At 65.3% G+C, this 24,698-nt stretch overlaps 1 protein-coding gene across 1 annotated transcript; it reads right to left on the bottom strand.

Annotated features, from left to right (window-relative positions):
* Positions 1 to 12: 12 nt before the first annotated feature.
* PTCH2 (patched 2) lies at positions 13 to 21,744 on the bottom strand. Its single transcript, XM_009468323.2, has 24 exons — positions 21,646 to 21,744; positions 21,241 to 21,433; positions 11,216 to 11,405; positions 11,025 to 11,094; positions 10,696 to 10,787; positions 8,544 to 8,739; positions 8,337 to 8,458; positions 7,824 to 7,971; positions 7,462 to 7,593; positions 7,226 to 7,381; positions 7,002 to 7,094; positions 6,788 to 6,913; positions 6,575 to 6,693; positions 6,026 to 6,431; positions 5,630 to 5,942; positions 5,235 to 5,377; positions 4,965 to 5,145; positions 4,106 to 4,389; positions 3,432 to 3,569; positions 3,143 to 3,285; positions 2,772 to 2,871; positions 2,103 to 2,348; positions 1,517 to 1,930; positions 13 to 1,406 (listed from the first exon to the last, which is right to left on the bottom strand). Exons 1-23 carry the CDS (start codon positions 21,709 to 21,711, stop codon positions 1,517 to 1,519), a joined length of 4,071 nt encoding a protein of 1,356 aa, XP_009466598.2. The 5' UTR covers positions 21,712 to 21,744; the 3' UTR covers positions 13 to 1,406.
* Positions 21,745 to 24,698: the final 2,954 nt, after the last annotated feature.

Here is a 24,698-nt window from a genome sequence, read left to right as displayed (position 1 = left end):
CGGTCCCCACTACCGCCTGTACAAACTACAAAAATAAACCTTTGCTCTCTTTGATATAAATAACTTAGATGGCGTGTTGGGGGGGGGAGGGGCTGCCCACCGTGCCCACGCCTGGCACGGGGACGGGGTCCCCAGGGCCACCCCAGCTTAGCGGCAGTGTCTGGAGGCTGGGGGGGCCGGGGTCGCGGGCACGGCAAACACCGCTGGAGTTAAAGTGCTGGGTAACGGTGCGGACAGTGCCGAGGACAGGGACAGGGACAGGGGCTGGCCTCGGGGACAGCCCCACTGCACGGGGACATGGTGAGAAATTTGCTTTCCCAGAGAGATGTGCCCGGTGGCACCGCGGGCACCCACGTAAGCCTGCGCTGCCGTGGGTGTGCACCAGCACGTGCTGTTACCGGGGCAGAGCACGAGTGTTGCGTGAGGGGCCATGACCGTGGGACAGCTCAGGGGCTTGGCACAGCAAGGACCACCCCAAGGACCCCCCCCAAAACCCTGCCTGTGTGGTGGGAGCAACAGGCTCCCTGGCTCCGTGGCACGTTCCCGATCGCCAGCCCTCCCATGCTCACCGGCGGGGAAACTGAGGCACAGGGCAGCGTGTCGGAGGGGGTGAGCTGCCCGTGGCCACCCAGCACCCCGTGGAGCAGGGGCATGAACCAGGTCTGTGCCCCTGTCCTGGGATCCTGCTGCCTCCAGCGGGCAGCCCTGCATGGGCAAAGGGTCTGCCCCCTCCCTGCCTGCACCCTGGGCAGCTGGGCGAGGCCGCAGGCTGAGAAATAAATCTTTTAAAATAAGCTTAAAAATATATATCTCTCTATAGATAGTTTCCCTTTGCAATAAATAAAGGTGGGGGAGTGCCCGCCCCAGGCCTTGCCCACAGCACCCCAGGGCACAGCTGGCTCTGGGGCTGCCCCCTTATTGGGATGGGGGTTACCAGGGCACCCTGTTGGGGCACCCCAGCATGGGGCCCGGGTGGGGGGGGTCCCAGGAGGAGGTGATGGGGAGCAGGCAGTGACCCCGCAGGGGGGGAGCTGGCAGAGCACCAAGCCCACCTTGCCAGCAGCTCCAGAAACAGAGGGGGGGGTTAGTGCTTCCATTTCTGGGGGAAGGGGGGCAACAAGCCCAGGGCAGGGTAACCCCAAACCCTGCACGGGGAACATGGCACTGTTGGCACAGCCCCGGGCTGGGGACACGCGGGCACGGCGTGGCCTGCACACAGCTTGCATAGTAGTGCCAGCCTGCCCTGCTGAGCCCCTTTACAGGGGGCACGGGGGGCCGGTCCTCCTTGGCTGAGACCGGGGGGCATCGCCGCTCCGGCGATTAGCAGCACGATGCGGGCGACCCCGCTCTGCACCCTCCTGTGCCCACCAGGCGCTGGGGAGATGCTCTGCCCAGGAGCCAGCAAGCTGTGGGGAGAGAGAAAGGAGGGGGTCAGCCGGGTCCCTCTAAACTGAACCCGTGCCCCAAGCCACCGTGCATGAGCCCCGGGATAGGGTGCCCGTGTCCCCAGGCTCACCTAGTGCCGGGCGCCTGCCCCGTGGCGTCCCATGCTCTGCATCTCGAAGGCACTGGGCATGGTGGTGCCACCGGTGCTGGGCACGCTGGGCTCCTCCAGGCAGTCCCGCTCGCCACCAGGGAAGCCCTCGGGGCTGAAGTTGGGGTAGGAGCCAGGCAATGTGGGGTGCAAGGCCACTGTCACCGAAGCGGTGGCTGTGACCGTGGTGTAGCTGCCGGCGGGACCCTGCAGGTGGGTGCTGTAGGTGGGCAGGGCTGCAGGGGGGGCTGGCCGGGCACCGGGCGGGCAGGGCTGCGGGTAGTCTCGGGGTGGCACGGGGCACGGCTCCCCGAAGGGCAGGGAGGGCGCAGGCTGTGGGCTGGGAGCCTCCTTCTTCCCCTGGACCTCCGGGCTGTCCTTGTAGGGCTTCAGCACCTGGTGAGGGGGTAAACGATGTGTGAGGGGCCCCAGCCGTGCTGAGAATCCCTCCAGCAACCCCGCCAGGGTCACAGGGGACCCATGAGCCCCCATCCCCCAACTCTATCCGTGACCCTCTCCCAGGGGATGCTGGGGAGCCGGCAATGCCATGGCGGGCAGAGACACTCACGGTGATGCGGGGGAAGCTGGGGTCCTTGCCAGCCTCCAGCAGGATGTGTGCCGGGGCGGGGGGCACGATGAAGGGTCCCCGGGGGGTGCCTGGCCCCACACCCTCTGTGTAGCGCTCTGTGTCTGAGGGGTCAGGGAAGGCGGCGGGCCAGGCTGGGGCACGTCGGACGTACAGCCCCCCAGGGCCCAGGCATGGGGGCACCGGCTCCGGAGGGGGCAGGCGGGGGCCGTTATCCACCAGGGATGCCTGAGAAGAGAGGGGACGGCGTCAGAGGGACCGGGGACATGCAGGGATGGAGAAGCAGGGGGTGGCAGGGAGTAGGAGGTGGTGTGAGGATGGGGCGAGGGCTGTGTGGGGTGGGGGAGCCAGGAGGTGAGGCAGGGATGGGGTCAAATGGGTCAGGGAGGGATGGGGGTGCTCCAGAGTGGGGTGAGGCAAGAGTGGGGTCATGCAGGTATGGGGTAAGTTGGATATGGTGCAAAGAAAGGTAAAGCAGGGATGGCACAGGGTGAGGGATGGGCTGAGGCGGGTATGGGGCGAGGTTGGGACTGGGCAAGGCAAGGATAGGTATAGGGTGAAGGGGGGACAGGGTGAGGGGCAATGGAGGATGAAGAGAGGTGGGTATGGGATGGGGGAAGGACAGGGAGAGGCGGGATGGGGGTCTTGTACCTCGGGGGGTGGCCCAATGACAGAGAGCAGGACAGGCAGCAGCACCAGCCCGTTGAGCAGCCCCAGCAGTGTCAGGATGGTGAGCACTGCAAAAAAGTACCTGGGGGGGGGCGCAGGCAGAAGGGGTAAGCAGGCACAGCCTCCACGAACCCCGTCCCACCCCAAACATGCTTCCCACACCACACACCCCAGCCCCCCCATGTCTCCCCAGCTTCCATACAAGACGGGGTTGGTGCCCCTAGCAAGACACATCCTCGCCAGCTGCCCCACATCCCCACTGCCAGTCAGGGGGGCTGCCACGCTCACCAGCCCCCACCACCAAAGCTTTTGGGGGGCAGCAAGTGGCTGGTTTACCCCTCCCCAGTGCTCACCTCATGATGAAGTCAAACTCGGAGCCGGCCAACATGAGGACGCCCAGGAGGGTGGAGACAGCACCATCCATCACGGGGGCAAAGGTGTGCTCCAGCGCTGCGGCCGAGCGCACGTTCCTGCTCCCCACGGCCGTCAGGAAGCCCTGCGTGGGGTGGGGATGTCACGCGGGGTTCGTCCCCGTGTGCCACCTGTGACGTGGCCACCCATTGGCACATGGCCGAGGGGGTGAGGGTGCTGGGGAGTGGGAACCGGTGCACCGTGGCCAGGCAGGGGTCTGTCTGCACTCACCAGGGCCACATGGACGGTGAACTCCACGCCGATGCCCACTGAGGCGATGAGGATGACCACGGGGATGGCGCTCAGCTTGATACCCATCAGCCCCATGATGCCAAACAGCTCCACTGCTATCATGGCCAGGATGGAGACCTGGGGAATGGTGGGGTCAGTGAGGGCTGGCTCTGCACAGCTGTCCCCTCTGCCTGGCATGCCCGACCCTACCCCTCCACATAAGGCAGCCTCACCCTATTGTCTCTTTCCCCTCTATTTGGGGTGTCCCTCTGTCCCATCTATTGGGGGTGGCCCTCAACCTCCTTTGCATGGATGTCCCCAAACCCTGCCCACTACATATGTTCCCTTCATAAGGGGTGTCCCTGATGCCTCCATATGGGTTTCCCTCCTGCTGCCACCTCTGTATGGGTGTTCCCCCCACACTCCTCTGCACAGATGTCCCCAGACCCCTGTCCCCTCCATATGTTCCCTTCATAAGTGATGTCCCTGATCCCTCCATACAGGTGTCCCCCACCCACTGCCACCTCCATATGGGTGTCCCTTCCCCACAGGGCACCCCTGGCTACCCCATTGCCCCATCCCCATGAAGCAAGTACGCAGGGCCACCCAGCAGGATGGGAGCACGGCCGGTCACCCCCCCTCCCCCGTCCCCATGCATCAGGGTGCGTACTCACGATGATGCCGGCCGTCCAGGGGTTGAGCAGCAGCAGGGCGCAGACGAGGAAGGTGCAGGCCAGCAGGATGCTGATGGCCATCAGGAACCAGTGGCGCAGGCCGATGTACTGCTCCCAGAAGAGGAAGGGGTAGCCGCTGGGGTAGCTCAGCACCCCGTGGCGCTGGGCGGCCTCCCGGCAGATGGCCCGCACGCTCTCGATCGCCTCCACGAAGTCAGCTGTGCGACGCAGCCCGCTCAGGTAGAAGGGGAACTGGGCAAACTCCAGCGGCTGGGCTGCTGGGACTGGGGAGGAGAGCACGGGCAGTATGGGGGTAGGGGCAGCACGGGCAGTATGGGGGTATGGGCAGCATGGGAGTGCAGGCAGCATGTGGGCACCCCAGCCACACCAGCCTGAGGGCAGCCCAGGCAGCCCGATGCCTGGCTGGGCACCATGGGGCTGGGGAGCACGCAAGGAGCAGAATGGGGGCAAGGAGGAGGGGGTTTCTTTGCCAGCATGATGTTTGTGGGGTAGGGTGTCATGGGGAGCAGGAGAACGCTTGTGGGGCAGAGGGAGAACAGAGCAGAGGGGCTTCTTTGCAGTGAGATGCTCATGGACTGGAGCAGGGGTGTTGCTGTGGCAGGAGGGCGAAGGGCAGGGGGAGTGCACAGTGGGATGCTGAGGGCATGGGGTGCAGGGGGATGAGCCGTGGGGCACAGGGAAGTTTCCCTACTGGAGGATGCTGACGGGACAAGGGATGTGGAGAGTTTCTCTTTGGGGGGATGCTTGTGGGGCAGGAAAGGTGCAGGGAGCAGGGTCCTCTGCAAGGGGATGCCGGGGGGCAGGAGGGGGCTGTGGGGAGCCCACCGTGCTCACTCACTTCGCAGGTTCTCGCCTGTGGTGTCGTACTTGTCATGGATCCACTCGGGTGGCGGCGGGTAGAAGTTGGCCTGGGAGGCGGCGAAGCCCAGCGGGTCGTTGCTGGCCCACACCGTCAGGCAGATGTAGAAGGTGTCAGGGGGGATGATGCCGTTCTCGTCCACCAACCGCCGTGTGGTCAGCTACGGGGAGAGAGCAGGAGCGGGCATGAGCAGGGCAGTGGGCACAGCATCATCCCCAGTCCGGTCACCCCAGCCCCGTCCCCACACACCTGATTGAAGTTGAAGGGCTCCTTCTTGTTGCCGGTCTGGATTAGGAGCTTGTATGCCAGCGCCCCATCCTCAGAGCCGTTGCGGTAGCTGTCGTGGGTGATGCGCCCAGCTTGCCAGTCCCTGTCGAAGGTGGCCTGGAGCCCTGGGGACAAAGGGTGAGGGGTGAGCATCCCTTGGGGCACACCACCGTGCACAGCATCCCGTGCACCCCGGGAAATGCTGTGCCAACAGGACGGGCACACAGAAACCCCGGGGATCAGCCTGGCATTGCTGGGCGCTTTGGAGGCACCATGGGACCACCCTCCCCAGGGTGCCACACGCCAGGAAAGGCATTCCCAGGCCAGTGGGGAGGGTGCAGGTTTGGGAGGGCATGGAGAAGAGGAATGTCCCTCACCTCGCAGCCAGTCCTGGAAGTAGTGGAGCCACATCTTGGGCAGGTCACGGTTGCCCTCCCGCACCACGTACTTGACAGTGCTGAAGGCCTGGTGCAGGCTGAGCAGGGCGGCTTGGGCACCCGGGTAGTGGAAGCCGCCCTTGGTGACGATGAACATGTTGTAGAAGGAGAAGTACTTGAACTGGGCCGAGATGAAGGCGTGTGCCTTGGTGTCCCGCGGCACGATGTCCGTCAGGTAGAGCCCATCGTGCACCATGGTGGTGCCGTAGAGGCTCAGCCCCAGCAGCGCCACGAACAGCACCGCCACCACTGCCTGTGGGGACAGCAGGGGGTCAGGCGGGGTCCCGTGCCACCCACCCGCCTTGGGTGGCACCGCCGGGGCTGTCCCCACCTCACCTTAGTCCGGGTCCGCAGGAGGAGTGGGGCATACTTCTCCCGGGCGAAGTCTGCGAGGCTCCAGCGGCAGAAGGGCAGGGGGACGCACTCCCGCCCGCCCTTGGCCTCGTCCAGCTGGGCCAGCAGGTCCCGGGTGGAGCTGGACGGGGCGAAGACCTGCGAGCCCAGGGGGTCAGTGGGGGGCAGGAGGACAGCGGGTGAGGTGCACACCTGGGAGGTGGGCGGCAGGACGGTGACGACGTGGTGGCCTGAGGGGTCGCACCGAGTGAAGGCTTGCACGGTGGTGGTGATCTGGGTGCTGGTGGCCACGCTGGGGTGCCCGTAAGGGGAGGGGTGGCAGGCGTGGTTGTCGTTGGCGTCAGCAAGCTCCTGGGGCTGGATCTGAATGACCCGCGAGGAGCAAGGGCTGCAGGGAGAGAGGGAAGGAGGAGAGAGGGAAGGAGAGAGGGAAGGAGGAGAAGATGTTGAGAGGGAGGAGCAGAGTTACTCCATGCTTCTGGGGGGGGATCCATGGGGTCAGCCCCATCCTGGCCAGCCCAGCGCCGATACCTGTAGAAGCAGCAGAGGATGTCGAGCCGGTGTTTCTCCCGGCGGTGCAGGTCCAGGCTCAGGATAGCAGGGAAGACGAATAGCACCATGGCGAAGTTGAACACCACAACCACCGCAGCCTGTGGGCAGAGGGACATGTCAAAGCTGGATCCGGTCACCCCTTCCCGCCCCCCGCCTCCCCCACCGCCCCCCGGAGAGGGACCCCAGCCGAACCTGGAGGGAGAAGGCGCGCAGGGCAGGGATGGGCACCAGGGCTGCCATGAAGAAGGCAATCATGTTGCTGACAGAGGTGAGAGCCACGCTGGTCCCCGTGCGCTTCAGGCACTCGCCCGTCCGCTCCTGCAGGGACAGAGGGAGCGGGTGATGAGAGGGGCCGCAGGGAGGCGGGAGAGGACCATGTAGCCCCTGGGCACGGCTCGGTGCTCACCTTGAAGGGGATGTGCTGGCTGGTCTCGGTGAAGGCGTGAGCCAAGAGGAACATGTCGTCCACACCGATGCCAAGGGCCAGGAAGGGCAGGACCTGATGGAGAGCAGGCAGCGTCAGTGGTGGGACATGGCCACTGCCCAGAAGGGGACCTGGCCACCCAGCCACCCCACAGTCCCCAGGGTCCCACCAGCCCCACAGTACCCAGCTCTTCCCCCAGCACGTACCTGGGTGGTGGCTGCGTTGAAGGAGATACCCAACAGTGAGCAAAGCCCCAGGCCAGAGGCCACAGAGAGAGCCACAAGCAGGACCCCGGCCAGGCCCACGGCCCCTTGGGACTTGGAGCAGTCCCACCGCAGCATGGTGACACAGGCGTAGGCCAGCTGGAAGAGCGCAGCGGGTTAGTGGGGACGGGGGGGGTGAGGGAGGGACGGTGGTGGAGAGAGAGAGGGGGCACACGCACCATGAGGAGGTAGCCCCCAGCCACCCGGATGGCGCTGACGTCGGAGAAGGACTTCATGATGTCGTTGAGCGTGGTGGTAGAGAAAGCATGGACGCTCTGTGTGGCGTTGGGTGGGATGGAGTCCTGCGCCAGCTGTCAGAGGTTCACCCCGTTAGAGGAGTCAGAACCCCCCTGCTCCCCAGTACATGCCCCCCAGAGCCACCCAGGGTGTCAGCATCACCACTGAGGGTCCCTAGGGACCCACCAGACCACAAGACAGCCATGCCAGAACCTGTGGCCACATGAAGACCTGGGTGCAGGAGGATGCCACACACAGGCTCACCCCTGCCCAGCCCCGCATGGGGGCTGTCCCCGGTGCCCACCTCCACAAATTTCCTCTGCCAGGCCTCCAGGATGGCGCCTGCCTTCTCCTCGCTCCAGCTGATGTCATGGATCTCGTAGTCATCCTTGAAGTGCTCAAAGAGTTGCCGGGGGCTCATGAGGAGGAACATAGTCTGCAGGGCCTCAGCGCTGGGGGACAGGCACGCACCTTGCTGGGACCAGCTGCAGTGCCCCGGGATGCGGGAATGGGTCTGTCCCCCACCCCACAGCTCCCAGCCCTACCATGGACACTTGGGAGAGGTTCCAGGCATCCTGCACCCCATCCCCCCCTCCTTGCTCTGAAGCACTGCCCAGCTTGCCAGCCCCATACACTCGACAGCCTCACACGCTCTCCCAGACAGCCCCACAGCCCCTCTTGCAGCCAGGGCGGGTTCCCATGGGTACTGGATGAGAATAAGGGTGAGGGGACCCTGCCCCAAACCATCCCAGGGGGGAGTGCCATGGCTGGGCCCCTGCGCCGTGCCTGGGGATGCCCGTGCCGCGGCGGCTCTCACCGTAGCAGCTTGCCCTGGGAGTCTTTGGTCGTGCCACCTAAAATCAGCTCCTCCTGCCAGCGCATGAACTTCCTGGAGAAGCCGTGGCAGCCCCCTGAGAGCTCGGCCGGGATGTCGGGGCTCTGCAGGCAGAGGGGAGGCATCAGGGATGTAGGACCATGCAGGAAGCCCCCGCACCCCTCCTGCTCCCCACGGGCTGTGACCCACCTGCTGGCTCTGCTTGTTGGGGGCACTGGGGGGGCACTGGGGGTCCCGCGGGTCCAGGCAGGGCCGCTCCATGTAAGCCTGCCCCACCTCTGCCTTATCCAGCAGCTCTTTGAAGCCTTCCAGGGACGTGAATTGCCCCAGTTCCTCCATCAGCTGCAGAGGGTCCAGGTTGCTCCACTGGATGTCCGGGCGGCCCCTGGGGGGAGAGAGGCACCGGGGTGATGAGGGATGCCTAAACCCACATGCAATACCACCACCACCACCACTGCCACCCCATCCCATGCATGGGGTCGTGCCTGCAGGCCCCGGGGGTGCCTTCAAAGGCAGGGTGCGAGGATGTAGAGGAGCAGCATCAGTCCCCAGCGCATCCCCTACCCACTCCCTGGGCCGCCTGCAGCATCCCCCGTGCCCTGCGCTGCGCAGCGGGCCGTGCCCTGAGTCAAGTAGCGTGCCTGATCCTGTTAGGCTGGGACAAAGCGGGGGGAGCCAGCCCCGCTGCCTGGCCCCGCTTTGTGCGAGCAGTCAGACCGATTACTGCCCGCGGGCTAACATCTTGATAGAGGGGAGCAGGCAGGCAAGGGCTCCCGGCATCCCCTCCAGCCCTTCCTGCCATCTCCCTCCCAAGCTGGAGGTTTTGGGGCTCAGCAGAGGTTCTGGGTGCTCAGGATGGTGCTGGGAGCTGGGCACAGACCAGGTCCTTGGAGGTCCAGCAGGACCCCATGGGACTTGGGCACTCGGGAAAAGGGGCTTTTCCATTGCCTGCAGATGCTCTGCTCCCTCGATCCCAGCCCAGGGTGCCAGGGGCCAGCTCCCAGCCTTGCTCGGCTTCTTTTTTAAGACAGAAAGGACAGACAAAAAAGCCAATAACCCAGCCCGCACTCCAAAGAGGGGAAGAAAAAGCCCTGAGCGAGTGTGGGCTCTGGGGAGAAACGCAGCCTAATAATTCATGAAGGCTGGCTGGGCCGGAGCCGGCCGCTCGAGATTCCCACATACCAACCGGAGCTGCTGCTGCTTCCAAAGAGAGCCCCTTTTATCTGCTTTCGCTTGCTTCACTGAGCCAGGGCAAATCCTTTTGTCTTTCCATAGATTGCTGCTCTTTGTTCTCCCAGCTCCCGCCCCGCTCCCCGCTCACCCCTCAGCAAAGGGGGACAAGTCCCCATGGGCTGGCCGGCGCTCAGCCGGGGTGCCCGCCCGGGCACCCGCTCACCCGGCTGTGAGGAGAGCCAGGTCTCACCGCTGCTGCGGGTGCCGTCCTGCCTGCCACGTACCCCAGCACCAGGATGCTGCCCATCCCAATGGATGATGCCACCAGCATCCCGCTCAGCACGGCCACTCCAGCCCTGCTCGCTCCCGCTCCCGGCTGCTCCCCAGGCTGGGATGGGGAGAACCTGAGGACTTGGGGGGGGCAAAGCTGGTCGCCCAGTCCTGGCTAGGGATGCTGCGGCCCCTTCCCCCTCCTCCCGTCCGGCAGCAGCCTGAATAAGGCCACTATTTCATCTGTTTGGCAAGGGGCAGCTTTCAGAGCAGCATTAGCATGAGAAAGCGTGGGGCTGCGTTTGCTGACAATGCACAAGCCGCCCGGCTCTCCCGGACAAACACACGCGTAAACAGAAGGAATGTGGGGGGGCTCCCCTCGCCCGGCCCGGGGTCCCCAGCCCCACCGCCGCGGTGTGGGGAGCTGGCCAGGAGTTACCCGCCACCCACCCCGGGGACTCTGTGCCCTCTGTGTCCCTGGGCACAGCTCAGGAGTGTGGGTGCCTCCTCACCATCGTGGCACCCACAAAGAGCTGCGGTGGGGAGCAGCCTGCAGGGATCTGCCTGTGGCATGGCCTCTGTCCCCGTGTCCCCATCCCTGGCTGGCGTGACAGCATGGCATGGCAGGGACGGGTAGCTCCTGCCCATGGGCTGCAGCCCCCAAGGCAGTGGTGCAGCCCTGCCCGTGCCACCGAGGACAGGCGGACAAGGACAGGGACATGTCCCCAAGGTGTTGACCCAACAGGATGAGCAATGGTGGTGGACCATCCTGGGGCTGAGCAGGACAACCAGCAGCACCAGGCTGCACGGGGAGGACACGCACAGCCCCTCGGCAGCCCCCCCAGGCCCTGTTCCCACCTGCAGCCCCCCCCACCCCAGGACAGCCCCCCAAACTCACGGGAGGTAGGCTGAGCCTCCCTGCAGCTTGGCACCTTCCCAGAAGCAGTCCAGCGGCGTCAGGATCACACAGGGGAACAGCTTCTCTATCATCTGCGGGAGGAGGAGATGCGAGGGGTCAGCCGGGATGGATCAGGCCTCCCCTGCTTCCCCCCCAGCCCTGCTGGGCTGCCCAAACCTGCGCTCTCCCGCACGGAGCTGGTGGTGACTGTGCAGTGCCCGGGGCTGGCAAGCCCCATCCCCACTGTGGCCCATCTGCTGCCCGTTTCTTGGGGGACCGATCCCCCGTGGCGGGGGTTCCCTGGGAGCCACGCCATCCCTGCCACTCACCCTCTCGATCATGCCGTTCTCAATGATGGGGACACCCGACTTGTAGCAGATCTTATTCAAATCCCACGATCTGGAAAGGCAGAAGGAGGAGCTGAGGATGGGCATCATTCCACGGGGGACGCAGCAAGGGGTGTGGGGGACACGCAGGACACGGTGGGGGTCCCTTTCCCCCCATCCAGAGCCGGACTCACTTTCCATACAGCGAGACTTGGACTTTGCTGGCGGCCAGGGCCGCCTCGAGGTGGAGCTGCAGGGCCTCCTGCGTCAGGATGTTCTCCCCATCCCGCTTCGGGGTCTGGATCAACATTTGGGAGGTGTAGACAGACTCTTCGCCCAGCTTCTCCTTGGTGTAGCGCAGCTCCTGGCTCACCCGGCTGCCCGCTGTGGAGGGGACCGCAACGTGCCCTCTCAGTGCCAAGGCTGGCAGAGCCCCCATCCCACCAACCTGTCCCGCCCATCAGGATGCCCAGGGAAGGGGATGGGCAGGAGCAAGGCCCCGCAGCATCAGGTGGTGCCACGTTAACCCAGGGGGGCCTTCTTGCCATAGGGTTCCCCAACTGCTCCATCCTCTGGGCGCTCACACCCAGGGGACCCAAGCAGGGAGCACCCCTGCCTGACCAGGCATCCCCCTTCCCACCGACACGGATATTTCCAGCCCCAGAGTGGCTCGTCGGCTTTGCTTTCCCTGGAAAAACCCCACAGACAGACAGCTGGCAAAGAGGATGGGATGCATCCTGCCCACTCCCACCCATGTGCTGCAGTGGGTGCCGCAGATGCCCAACACAACCGGACCCCGATGCAGCGAGTACAACTGGGGACACCCCACCCCATCCCTGCCCAGCTGCTCCCTGGCGCCCCAAGGCAGGCAGCGTTTCGGCCAGGGGATGGGTGTAGGGAGAGGTGGGCACCCCCAAACCGCCACAGGTACGGGCTGCCCCGGGAAGGGCTTGGGGACAGGGGAGGGACACAGTGCTGGGGAGCTCTGCAGGACCCCTCTCCTCCCACCGAGGCTCTGGGATCCACCCCCGACAGCAGCGGGAGAGCTCCAAGCACAGCAGGGCCGAGGTTTCTGGGAGAAGCCACCGACGTTATTTGCAGCTGCCTTGGTGCAGAAGAGAAATCCCCCCCCCGCCAGCACAGCTGAGGCTGAGCTCAGACCCCGAGTGGCCTTTCACATGGCATCCCAGGGACAGCTGTCCCCATCCCCATCAAACAAGGGGCTCCCATCCCTTCTGGCACAGCGAAGGGGATACGACACAGCCTGGAGGAGGGCAGGAGGCTGATCCTGAGACCCCTAAGTGCAACACCCAGCCGCCCTCCTCCCAGCCCCCTGACAGGGGAGGGGATGCTGCATGTAGCCCCCACCCCAGTGCCACCCACCAGGGATGCCCCAGGGTGCCCGGCATCAGGGCGCATCCGAGGCAGCACTGCTAGTGGGGGGGAGGCCAGCTCCTGCCCAGCCCCGGGTGCTGGGGAAGGGGAGAGCGGTCAGGATTCATCTGCGCTGGGATGCTCCCTCAGCAAGAGGCGGGGGCCCCAGCGGGCCTGGCCCCCCGCCAGCGCCGAGGAGGCCAGAGCGAGACCGCAAATAAGGAGCAGAATCTTCCCTTTTAATGACTTATTATATGGTTGGTGTTTTTGGGTTTTTTTTTTTTCCTCCTTTTTGGGAATGGGGGGGGACCGTCTTTATTGTTCCTGGCTGGGCCAGGGAGCAGCTGGTGTCCATCAGATGCCAGTTGGGATGGAGGTTGTGCCAGGGCCGGGGAGGGGGGGACACGGCTGCGGCCTTTGTATGTGTGTCAGAGGGGATGGCGGCGCCCGGGGCGAGGGGACGAGGACACAGGGAGGGTGGGTGTCACAGGCCGGAGGTGGGGGGGACACCCGTCCCCTTCCTGGCAGGCTGGGAGGTCGGGCAGGAGGTGCACCGAGCTGCTCTGATCTCAGCCGCGCCACCCACGCTGAACCCGGGTGAGCGGTGGGACGCGGCAATGGGGGGTGCCCAGCATCGCCGCCGCTCCTCGGGGACGCATCCTGCTGCGCCGCGCGGGCATCTCTGCCGAGCACAGCTGCGGGAGGAGCCGCACATCTGCAAACGGGGGGGGGGGGGGGAGCGGGAGCCCCCCAAAAAATTAAAGAAAAAAAAAAGAGAAAATAAAAAGCCGTCCCTTGTAATTAGTGTTAATTTGGAACAGGGCACCGCGAGCCGTCAGCAAGCTTCAAAGGCCGTGAGGAAGCCTCAAATTCCAACACCCTAATTAACCAAAGAGCAACATGAAAAGACAAGGCAGCGCACACAGGGCTGCCAAGGACACTTCAAACGGGCGCGCGCCCGCCGGCCAGCCCGGGGCCGGGAGCGGGGCGAGACGCCCCACACCGCACGCAGCCCCCCGGCCCGGGGAGGGGGCCGGGGGGGGCACCCCAATACCAACAATGAGCACGTTAATGAGGAACTGTATGTAAATTCTTTTTTTTTTTTTTTTTTTAGTCCAATTAACAAAGGGAGCCCTCGGCTTTTTCATGCAAAGGGCCCTCTGGTTCCAATCAGGCGCCCTGGTCCTGCTTATTAACAGCCCGCTCCACTCCCCAGGGGGGGCTGCCTTCGCCCCCACCCCCCCTGGACCCCCACACCAAGCAAAGGGACCCCCACGCCCCCCAAAACCTCACAGCGGGGCCTGGGGGCAGGATAGTCCCCAGAGGCAGGACGGTCCCCGGAGGCAGCCGTGCCTTCCGTGAGCATCCTCCCTGGGGTTAGCACTGCTTCTGGGTACCACTGGCCGCGGGTTTCACACTGCGGGGGTCACAGGGTACAGGCACGCAGCAGCATGGGCCAGAGAGTGGATGGGACCCCATGCCCACCCACACCCCAAACACCCAGGGTGCAAAGCAGGCCCCCACCGTGCCCAAGCAGGGAGGGCACGGGGTCCCCGGCAGCGAGGGCGGCTGCGTGTGCGGCTGCCTCCCGCCCGTGGGCCACGCTGGGGGAGCCCTCCCCGTAATTACAGCATCCGCCGCAAAATTACAGAGCAGGGCGGGAGCCTCCCTGCCCCCTTCCCGGCCACCCTGCCTGAGCCGCCCCCCCAACACCGCTCCCCAAACCCTCCTGGCACAGGGCCCACAGCCGCAGCCCCGGCGCTGCAGCCGGCTCGCCCCTGCCCGGCGGGACCAGCTTGTGCCCTCGTCTGCCCCGCTGGGTGCAGGGCCCGCAGCACCCCCTGCGCGATGCCAGTCCCCCCTGCACCCTCCAGCCATGGGCAGCCCCAGGCTGTGGCAGAGGGGAAAGGGGTTGCTCCTGCTCCCAGCCAGGACAGAGCCCCAGCTCCCACGGGGCAGCGTGCCCGGGCAGCACTGGGAGGGCAGTGGGTCGGGGCAGGCTGCCAGCCCCACACCAAGCCCTCCCTGCCTGGCAAGGGCAAAGGGGCTGGAGGCGAGGGAGGGCCAGGGGAGGTGCTGGGAGCCATGGAGACACATGCTGCTGCAAGGACCACTTTGTGTCCCTCCAGGGTGGGTGGAAGCTGTGCCACTGCTCTGCAGATGGGACCTGGGCACCACCAGCAGCTGTCACCACCGCTTGGGTGACCCGGATGGGACAGGGTGGCAGGGCGGGAACATGCCTGGGTACACGTCCTTGCTTGGCCTCCAAAAAATCAGGCCCTGTCCTCCTGCCTGTTGTGAGGAACGTGTGGAGTCCCAGATTTGGCTGGTGCACAGGGGATGCTGCAGCCCTGTCCCAGGGCCAGTGAGCCCCAGGGCCAGGCCAGCCCTGACCCCAGCTCCAGCTGTGCCCCACAGCAAGGGAAAGGCTGGGGGCAGTAAGGGGGGGATCCCCTGGGGAGCAGCCGCCTTTCCACAGCGCAACATCCCAATGCCAGGGCTAGAAATCCCCACTCAAGTCCACAGCTGGGGGGGGAGGCAAGGTCATGCTGAGAACCCCTGGGAAAAGCCATGGCCATGGGGACCCCTCTCTGCAGCAACCAGGGGCACTCACGGGGGCGAATGCCAGACCGCTGAGCCTCCCCACGGCACAGACAGAGCACATCACACTGGCAGATATGCCCACCCCTGGGTGATGAAAGCCCCCCGGGGGCAACAGAGAGATGCTGGCATCATCCCGCATCCCGCAACCTGGCAGGAGGGGGTCCCGAGGCACCGCCCCGAGCATCTCTCGGCCAGCCGCTTCCCCGTGCCGAGCGGCGTGCAAGCTGGAGGCCACCTTCAAAGTGTTGTGGGGCGGATTAGCTGGATTAGGGAGGCAGTGAAAGGACCCATGCTGCTCCGGAGGAAGTCTCGCCCAGGGCACGCTGAAAGAGCCATTTTTACCTGTCCCGGCCACTACCACCGGCCTCGCCAAAAGCCCCGCGGCCCCGTCCTGTCAAAACACGTCCTGCCGGCCACATTCACCCCACGGCACGGGGCTGGCCCCAGGGAAAGGGGGGGTGCGTGGCAGATGGGTGTCCCCAGCAGCGCCAAGGGGTGAACGTGGGCTCGCCACTGCCCCGGCACCTCCAGCCAAACCCAGCCCCACCAAAGGGGCTCCCATCACCCAGCTAAGTCAAGAGGGGCAGCAGAAGTGGGGGATGCCTTCAAAAAGCCAGCAGTGGAGGGGCTGAAAGGGCCCGTTTGAGGCCAGCTCCCCGGCCAAACCCTTTTGTTTAACAGTGAAGCTAAATTAATGTCTTTATTACCCCAAATCGCAAGGCAGCGGTTCCCAGCGCGGGCGGGGGGGGCAGCCAGCAGCTCGCACCGCCCCGGCCGGCACTGAGGGGACAGCGCGACCCCCGAAAAAGAGGAGGAAAAAAAAAAAAAAAAAAAAAAGGGGAGAGGGGATTCAGTTGGGAACTATTCACCGCTAAGACTCCTGTCAGCATTGACATAAATTTCCACTGGTGTTGGCATTTAGGCATTTGCCATTTCCATATGTATAGGGCTGCCTGTACTAATTATGCTAATCACCCCCTCTGTTGGCTGCTGTGAAAAATGGCCACATTAGGCACTCCACTGCTTGCTAATGTCACTTAATGTGTGGTTGAAACATACATTCATCCCCCTCTGAATGGTGAAATTTTTCCACATTGCTGGCTTCATTCAGGCAAGAAATGAATTTTTTGAACTCAGACCACTTTTCCAGGCCCGAGGGAGAGGCAGATAATAAAACCCTCTTCTTGGGCCCTGGCGCTGCCCCCTCCCAGCCACCAAATAACATTTAAAACGCAAAAAAAGAGCCCCCTCCCTATGTCCACGGATATGTCTAAGTTTAAAAAAAAAAAAAACAAAACCACACACACCACTTTCTAGGAAATAAAAAAAAAATATAAGTTGAAAGGCAAAGCAAAATGGATAAGGGCAGATAAGCCACAGCCATCTGTAAAGAGTCTCCCAGTCTTTTTGGGTTAATTAGCAAAATTTTCCAGCCCAAAAAAGCCAACCGAGCTGTCAAGTAAGGGAAAAGGAAAAGCAAGGAGGTTTCACGCTCGCCTCCCGAAGATAAATAAATAAAGGCGAACTGCCTGTGCCCCATCTTTGGGCAGGCGGGGGGCTGCTGGGTGAGCCCCCCTCCCCCCTGAGAAGAAAGATCCTTTCAGAGCCAGCCGGGGCTGCAATGAAGAAGGTGCTTCGGAGCAGAGGGCACAGCTGGGCAGGCAGGTTTTTAGGATAACGGGGACCTCGGCACCCCACGACAGCAACGCCCCAGCTGCCCCTCGCTTCTCCAAGGCCCCGAGGATGGGGGCACAGGGTCCCAAAGAATGCCCAGATCCTGCACAGAAGGACAAATCCCACCAGGCCAGGCAGAGGGGGCCCCAGGGCAGCGCTGGGGACCCCGGGCAGCCCCTTGCCTCCCTGTGGGGCAATACCTGTGTCGCCGCACCCAGAGAGGAGCGGGGGCCCTGTCCCCACAGGACGCCTGTCTGCGGGCAGAGTGGGGACGTGGCAGACCAGGAGCCACCCCTTGGGCGTGAGGCCGGCTCAGGCCAGATCCCAGCAGGCGTTTCGCTGCCCCCACCGCAAGGACGAGCTGCCATCAGAGCCCTCCATGCTGCCGGTACCAGCCCCATGCAGCCCCCCAGCCCCATACACTGGCTTCACCCGCTCCTTCCTCAGCCCCTGCACCGACATCTCACCCCACAACACCCACCCGCCAGCAGCAGCAAGACCACCCACCTCTCCCCATGCCCACCCAGGAATGGCCACAGCACCTTGCTCCCCCCCACAGCTGCTGCCCCACGGCCCCCGTGGGTCCCACCACATGCAGTGGGGGCTGGGAAGAGGGGCCACACAGACGGTCTCCCCAAGGCAGAGGCAGGGAGGGCACTGAATCCCCATCTTTGGCTTTTCGTTGTCGCTTTCACATCCCTGATGCTCCTTTCTCTGCAAAGAGGGAGCCAGGCAGGGTCTCCTCTCCTGCTTGCCCCTGCTGCAGGGGGAGCCCCTGGGCTGCACCCCAGCCCTGCCCTGGGTGCCGGGGAGGGGACACCCCATGCAAACTCCTATTGCAGAGGTCAAGGAAGGACAAAAAAAAAAAACCAAACCCTGTTGCCAAGGGGGCTGGGGGTGTCTTGGCTTCCTGCCCCAAGCTGAGAACAAGGCAGCAAATTCCCCTTGCCCCTATACCACGCATCCCATTTCATCCCACTGGCACATTCGGGGCATCCCTGACTGCTCCAGGAGAGGATTGGGGTCTTCTCTGCGGAGACTCAGCAGCTCTTTGAGAGCGCGACGGCTGCGCAGGGCACTGGGCTGTTCCGGTTAGGAATTAACCCGGCCTTCCTTTGAACCAGCTCTCGGCGCTATAAATCAGGCAGGCCCATTCACCACCCAGGGCTCTGCCTGCCCGGAGCTGGCCACCCCGGCCCCTCGGCCCTGCAGACGCCCTGGGAGAGCCGGGAACAGCTGCCAGGTGTCTAGAGGTAACTCAACACTCGCTGCTAGCCAGGATTTCAAAGCCTCTGAGTGGCTAATTGCTTCGGAGGAGCCTAATTGAACATTTCCACAGTCGAGTCCAATTTATGGGGTGACACAGCCTCCCTCTCTCTCCCAAACAGGGATGCGGGTCAGGCACAACCCCAGGGCACTGCCAGCATCCCCCAGCCAGCCCCCAGCCCACGGGCCTAAGGACACTCCCCAAATCAGGACAGGGGACCCTGCGCTTTCCCATGGTGGCAGAGGTCACAGCCCAGGCTCAGGGGGACCATCAGGGGACTTGCCACTGGCATGGCCCCAACGCTGACCCCAGCCATGGGGCCAAAGCAGGGCTGCCCACCCTATTCCCCTCAGGAAACGCTCCCATGGGAAGCAGCTCTCTTCTCTTCCCTCCCCTGCCCACCAGCACCCGCCAGGTCCCCGGCTCCTGGAGGGCTGAGCTCAGCCTGCAGTGGCGACAGCCCAGCACAGGGTCATGCTCCGCTCCTGCGGGGCTGGGACCTCACCTGGGTGAGGCAGTTTGGGTTGGAGCATCACCAACCCACATCCCTCAGCCTGGCTGGGCAGAGGCAGGTGAGCAGGCACAGCCCAGCTTCAGGGGGTCATCAGAGGCTTCCCAGGATCCTCAGCCACCCAGCCTCTGAGCTGAGGGATGGGCTGGGACCTACTGGCCTAGGACGATAGGACCAGGGCTCCCTGCACACATACTCTGCCCCTTAAACACCCCACGGCACTGCCTCGGGGCTGGGATGGACTGTGCTCCTGCAGATATCTCCCCACACATACCCAGCGAGGGCAGGAGCTGGGGTTCCCCAGCACCCTGGGGATCCCAAGGCTTTGGGGCCAGGCTGATGGGGGCACCCAGCTTTGCCAGCCTGGGGGCAAGGGCTGCGCTGCCTTGGCTTGGCACAGCGGTACCAGGCTCGCTGCAGATGGACACGTACACTGGCCACCCTGCCGTACACCCGGAGATGGGAGAAAGTGGTGGCTGAGAGCATCCAGAAGCAGCTTAAAGTGCTCAGGATCCAACCACGCAGTCTGGGAAACGGCATCCTGCTCCCCAGGGCCTCCTGCCCCCCAGTAACACACACCCCCACACCAGGATGGGGCCCAGAGATCAGGGAGGGCTGGATACACCCGAGGACACCAGTGGATGCTCTGATCCCACCAGAAAATCCAGAAGCAGAGGCCAGCGGAGAGGCAAGCACCCGTGGATGGTTATGGGGAAGGGAGGCAGCCCCACAACTGATACATGAGACTGAAAGAGATGCTGCAAACCTTCCACGTCCTGACCCACGCAACCCCATCAGGGACCCCGCAGGACTAAAGCCACCCCGGCCACATCGCCCTTGGTGGTTGCAGGTAGTGCCAACACCAGAGGACAGCCTTCCCGAGCACGCTGGGGCCGTGCCACCCAGGAGCAAGGCACGGAGGGCTCTGCCCCAAGTGCACGCTCCTGGGGGAAGAGCCTTCCCAGGAAGGCCAAGGGGGTGCCCGAGCAGCACCCCCAGCACCCCAGCATCACATGCCATCTCCACCCCAGGCGCTGCAGATCTGGAGCGGGGGGTGTGTCCAGACCCCAGTACACCCATCTCCTGGGAAGGGGCAGGACACCCCAGGTCAGCAGTGTTCCACTGTGGGGTAACACAAAAAAAAAAAAAAAAAAAAAAGAAGAAACCAAAACCCAAAATCCAGCTCCTGACACCAGAGAAGATGCCCCAGCCACGAGAAAGAGACAGCTCCTCAGAGAGGCCCCTGGCACCCGTGCTACAGCCACATCACAGTGGGGAGAATGTCCTCTAACAGCAGCCGCAGTGCCTCCTGGCCGTACCCACACGAGCAGGGAAGCACAGTGGGGTACAAACGCGTGTGCAAGAAAAGCCGGGTGTCTGGGCACTTCCAGCCATCCCCAGGCTCGGCCCCTTCCCCGTCCCACTCTCCACCCCAATATACCGCAAGTCCCTTTCCCCCCCCCCCAACAGGAACAACCGCAGCCACTTCCCTGGCTCCGGCCACGGTCTCAAGAAACGTCAACTCCTTGCAACCCCAAAAGCACAATAAAAATCCAATGGAGCCGGAGCCACGACCCGGAGCAAGGCAAGCACGGAGGGAGCGCGTCCCTGCTCCAGCAGCCACCGCTCAGGCGCCGGCCGGACCGGGAGGTACCACTGGATTTCTCTACTACGTGTTGCAGAGGAAAGGGGTGATGGAGACGAGACCTGGGGCGGGGGGACAAACACCCCGCGGGACCAGGGAGCAGGTGGGAGCGCCGGGCATTGCTGGGCAGGGGTGCGTGCGTGCATCTGTGTGCGAGTAGCAAGGGAGCGCAGGGCTTTTTTTTTTTTTTAAATAAAAAAAAAAAAGGGGGTGGGAGAGCAAAGTTGCTTCTATTGTTGAACCAAATCCAAGAGTAGCTGAGGACCACACAGGGAGCGGGGCGTGGGGGAGGAGGCAGCGCTCCCGCACAAAGATGGCTGACACCCCTCCGCTGAGCAACATCTGCCCCTGCACAGCACCCCGCCGGGGACCCCAGGCTGGGAGACCCCCCCCGGCCCGGGCCTGGCAGGGACCGGGGGTGCGATGCGGGGCGCTGCCCCCCGGGGCCCCGAGGCGGGAGGGAGGCATGGGGAAAGCAAATCCCAGCGCTGGGGGAGCGGAGCTGCAGGGAGAGGGGAGAGAAGAACCCACGCTGGAGTTGGTTAGCGACAAAGGCGGGGGGGAACCAGCCGCTTCCACTCGGGAACGGGGATTTGCTCCGGCCTGACCCTGCCCGCGGCTCCGGCCCCGCGGGGCGGGGGTCCCGCGGCGGGACCGGCGGCACCGGCTCTGCCCCGGTGCGGGGCTGCCAGCGGCCCCGGGGGCTCCTCCCGCGGGGAAGGGGCCGGCGGCGGGAGAGCGGCAGCGCGGGGAGGGGGGCGCCCACGCGTGGGGACACGCGCGCTCGGCCGGCGCCAAGCACCGTCCCCGCCGCACGTGTCCGCTCGCGCGGGGACGCCGCCGCTCCTCCGCGCGGGGACACGACACGCGTGGGCTGCCTTCGCCGCTCGGCGCCGCGAGCCCGCGCACGACGGGGGCTCCGCTCGCGGGCATCCCACGGCGCCGGCACGCAGGAGTCCCGGCGGCGGCACCGGCAGCCGCGTCCTCCGCATCCTCCTCCTCCTCCCGCCCGCTCCCGCGCTGTCACCTGCCTCCGGGCCGGCCCCGCACCTCCGCGCCCGCGGGGTCGGGGGGGGGGACACAAAGCCGCGGCCGGGAGCGGGACCGTTCCCACGGGCGGCTGCGACCGTGGGGCCGCGCTTACCTTCCACCCAGAGGTGCTCGATGTCGGTCTCGATGGAGGCCACCCGCAGCCCCACGGCCAGCGCCCCGAACACCAGCAGCCCCACGAAGAGCACCTTCCCGCAGTGCCGCTGGATCCGGCAGCCCAGGGCGAAGAGCAGCGCCTGAAAGCGGGCCCGCAGCCACAGCGGGGCCCTTTGGCCCACGGCCCTGCCCTGGGGAGAGGGCGAGGATCAGGCGGGGAGCGGAGAAGAGGAGCCCCGGCCCGGGCAGGGGATGCCCGCGGCGGCCACGCTCCGCGGGGCTGCGGAGCGGGACCGGGACCGGCACCCGCGATGCTGGGACCCCCCGCCCCCCCCCCCCCCACCCCCGCGCCGCCCGAGCCCCCCCTCCCCCGGGCCGGGAGCGGACGATGCTCTCCCCTTACCTCAGGCAGCGGCTTGCGGCGGGCGGCGCGGAGCGGCGGCGCGGAGCGGGGGGGCTCGGCCGGCATGGCGGGGCGGCTGGCGGGGCTGGGCTGGGCTGGGCACCCCCCCGTTATGTGGGGCCGAGCGCGGCGGCCCCCATACGCGCGGCGGGGCCGGGGCCGGTGCTGGCGGCGGTGCCGGTGCGGAGGGCTGTGTGCCGCCGGCCGCCCGCCGCGCCTCTAAAGGGGAGGCGGGGGCGGGGGGCGCCGGGGCCGCGCCGCCGCCGCCGCTCCCATTGGCCGCCGCCGCCGCGGCAGCGCCCATCGCCGCTGCTAGGCAACGGCGCGCCCGCCGCCGGCGGCCACACACGGCGGCGCCCCCCCGCCCCGCTCCGCGCGGCCCGGCCCGGCCCCGCCGCGGGGGGGAGCGCGCGGGCGGCGGCGGCACCGGGGGCGGCCCGGTCCGGCCCGCCCCGCCCGCGGGCAGCGGCACCCCCCGCCCCCGGGACCGGCACCCCCCGCCCAGGGACCGGCAGCCCCCCCCCCCAGACACCCCCCGGGATGGGCAGGTCCCCTCCCCCCAGCCGCACCGCGGGGGTGGGCACCCCCCACTGTCACCCCCGGGGGTGGGGGTCCCCCACAGCAAACCCCAGCCGCAGGGCATCCCCCGCAGCCGCCCCTCGGGGTGGGCACCCCCCTGTAACCACCCCCCAAGGGTAGGGAGCCCCCCCTAGCTCTCCCCCAAGGATGGGCACCCCGTGAGCGGGGCAGACCCCCACATAGCCACCCCAAGGGCCAGGTGTCCCCTCCAGGGCCAGGCATCTTCCCATAACCACTTCCCAAGGGATAGGCAGCCCTCCTAGGGGCTCGATATCCCACTATGTCCACCCCCCAAGGGCTGGGCAGTCCCCCCCCACATCCCAAGGGATAGGCAGCCCCCTCCCAAAGGCTGGACGTCTTCCCTACAGCCACCCCAAGGGATGGGAATCCCCCCTTCAAGGGCCAGCTATCCCCCCCAATGCCTTTTCCCAAGAACATGCCCCCCTCCCCCAAGAGCAGGGCGTCCCCCCACCCTCAGTGTTGGTTGCACTCCCCAAGGGCCAGATACTTCCCCAGGCCCGTGGCGGGGGGGGGCGGGAAGACACCCCATTCTCTGGGTGTGCCCACAAGTGCTGCCCCGTCCCCTGCCGTGGGGAGCCAAGCCCAGCCAACGCCCCATGGGGCAGGGGGCTGGCAAAAGGGCAAGGGGCAAATGCCACCAATAATTTGTGGGGTAATTAGGACTATTTCTCTGCTCAGTTTATGCCCTTCTCAGGTCTTTATTGGGCAGACCGGGTGCTGCTCCCACTGGGAACGGTGCCCCGAAGAGCTGCTGAGGGCACCCAGGCGGGTCGGTAAACCCACATGGAGCAGCCCCCACCCCACGTGCGTCCCCATCCTCACTGCCCACCCTGCTGCCCTGGAGCGATGACGGTGATGCTCATCCTGGCGTCCCCTTGCTGGCCAAAAATGGGGGAAAACCCCATAAATAAACTGAGGTCCTCGGGCGGTTCCTCCGCGCCCCCCGGCCACGGCCCCCGCCAGCCCGACCCGCTGCCGCCGAGCTCTCCTGGGCCTTAGCGGCACGTAAAGGGTTTCTCCCTCGTCCGGCGATAGGCCTGTAGCATCTGGCGTGTCCCCAAATACAGAAGGGAAACGGCTATTCAGCACTTCTGCTGCCTGATTGCTATTAACAGCTCCACCATTCCTCTTCCTCGGTGGACCCACACTACTGCTGGGCAGCTGCTGCTTTTTATAAACTTCATTTTAAAAAGCTAAGTTGTCCTCCTCTCCAGCACCGCTGGTTCCCCCCAGTTCTCCATCCGCTTCCTCTCTGTCACCATGGGTTTCCACCTGGGGCTCTCCCGCTGGTACCCTGCAGGCAGGGAAACGGCATCCATGTCCTTGGAAAAGCCGTGGGATGGCCGATGGAGACCCCCTTGGCGTCTGCCGGGGCCTGGGGGTGAGGGTGTGGGGCTCAGCAAAAGGACAGCTTGGGGTTCCCACGCTCTGCAGGGGGAGGTGACAACCCCAGCGACAGGGCCGGATCCTGCCCTGCCAATGGGGATCGAAAATCCAACTGGAAAACGCTTGTGGGCAGGACAGGGCTCAGCCTGTCCTTGCCCTGACACCGCAGCGATGGGCTCCCAGACAGTGGGTCTCCTCTGAGCCGGGGCCTTTGGGTCTCCCTGCAGGACCCCTACTTCCCCTGGAGCCACCCGGGAGGGGACTCGGAGCCCTGTGGGCCACTGGCCTTGGGGGAGCGGGATGGGGAGCAGGGGACCGGCTCGTGCGCAGGGAGACTTTGCTTGCCGCTTCTTGCTGACCGGCTGTTTTATATCAAGGCGGGAGGGGGGATTTGCTGTTCTAGATGGTATTTTAATGGGCAGGCAGGCAGCTGGAGCCTGGGAGAAGCCTGCTTTACATTGTTTGGGGTTGTAACAAATAAATTCAATTAAAGGCAAATGGCTCCGCGCAGCCCCCACCCTGTGCAGTGTTTCTGTGGCACCGGTGGCTGCGAGAGCCGCGGGTGTGAGGCGGGGGCCTGGGGCTTCGCCCTCGTGCCAGGGCCGCTCGGGGGCTCTGCCCACCCTCACCCCTGCTGCAGGGAGATGCCGGTGTGAGCCGGGCACCGCACCCACCAAGCGCCCGGAGAGGGGATGGTGTGGCCTGGGAGCCCACCCTGTCCCCGTACTGCGTGTCCCACCCCATCGAGCAAAGGGGGTGGGAAAATCCCTGCGGGCAGGAGCCACGCCACAGCGGGCACTCCTTGGGGATGGGCAGTCCGGGACAACGGCCTTGGCGGGCAGCGGCATCCTCCGGGCAAGCAGAGGCTGGGCAGGGGCTGGGGCGTGGAACTGGGCTTTGCACGGCCGCGATGCAGCCCCAGAGCCCTGCGGCCAAGGGGGAAAGCAGAGGGGACTTGGCGGGGACATGCCAGAGCCTTGGCGCGCTGTAAACAGCCGCCACCGCAGCAGCAACTCCTCTGCCGGGAGCCAGCGCCGGGCGTTTGTTAGTTGGAAACCAGATGGTGC

This window comes from Nipponia nippon, unplaced genomic scaffold, assembly GCF_047370975.1.
Source record: "Nipponia nippon isolate SJK-2023a ecotype South Korea unplaced genomic scaffold, ASM4737097v1 scaffold_5, whole genome shotgun sequence".
NCBI classification, from domain to species: Eukaryota; Metazoa; Chordata; class Aves; order Pelecaniformes; family Threskiornithidae; genus Nipponia; species Nipponia nippon.
Note: the sequence above shows the minus strand (reverse complement) of the source record. Positions and strands in the feature narration are given on the sequence as shown.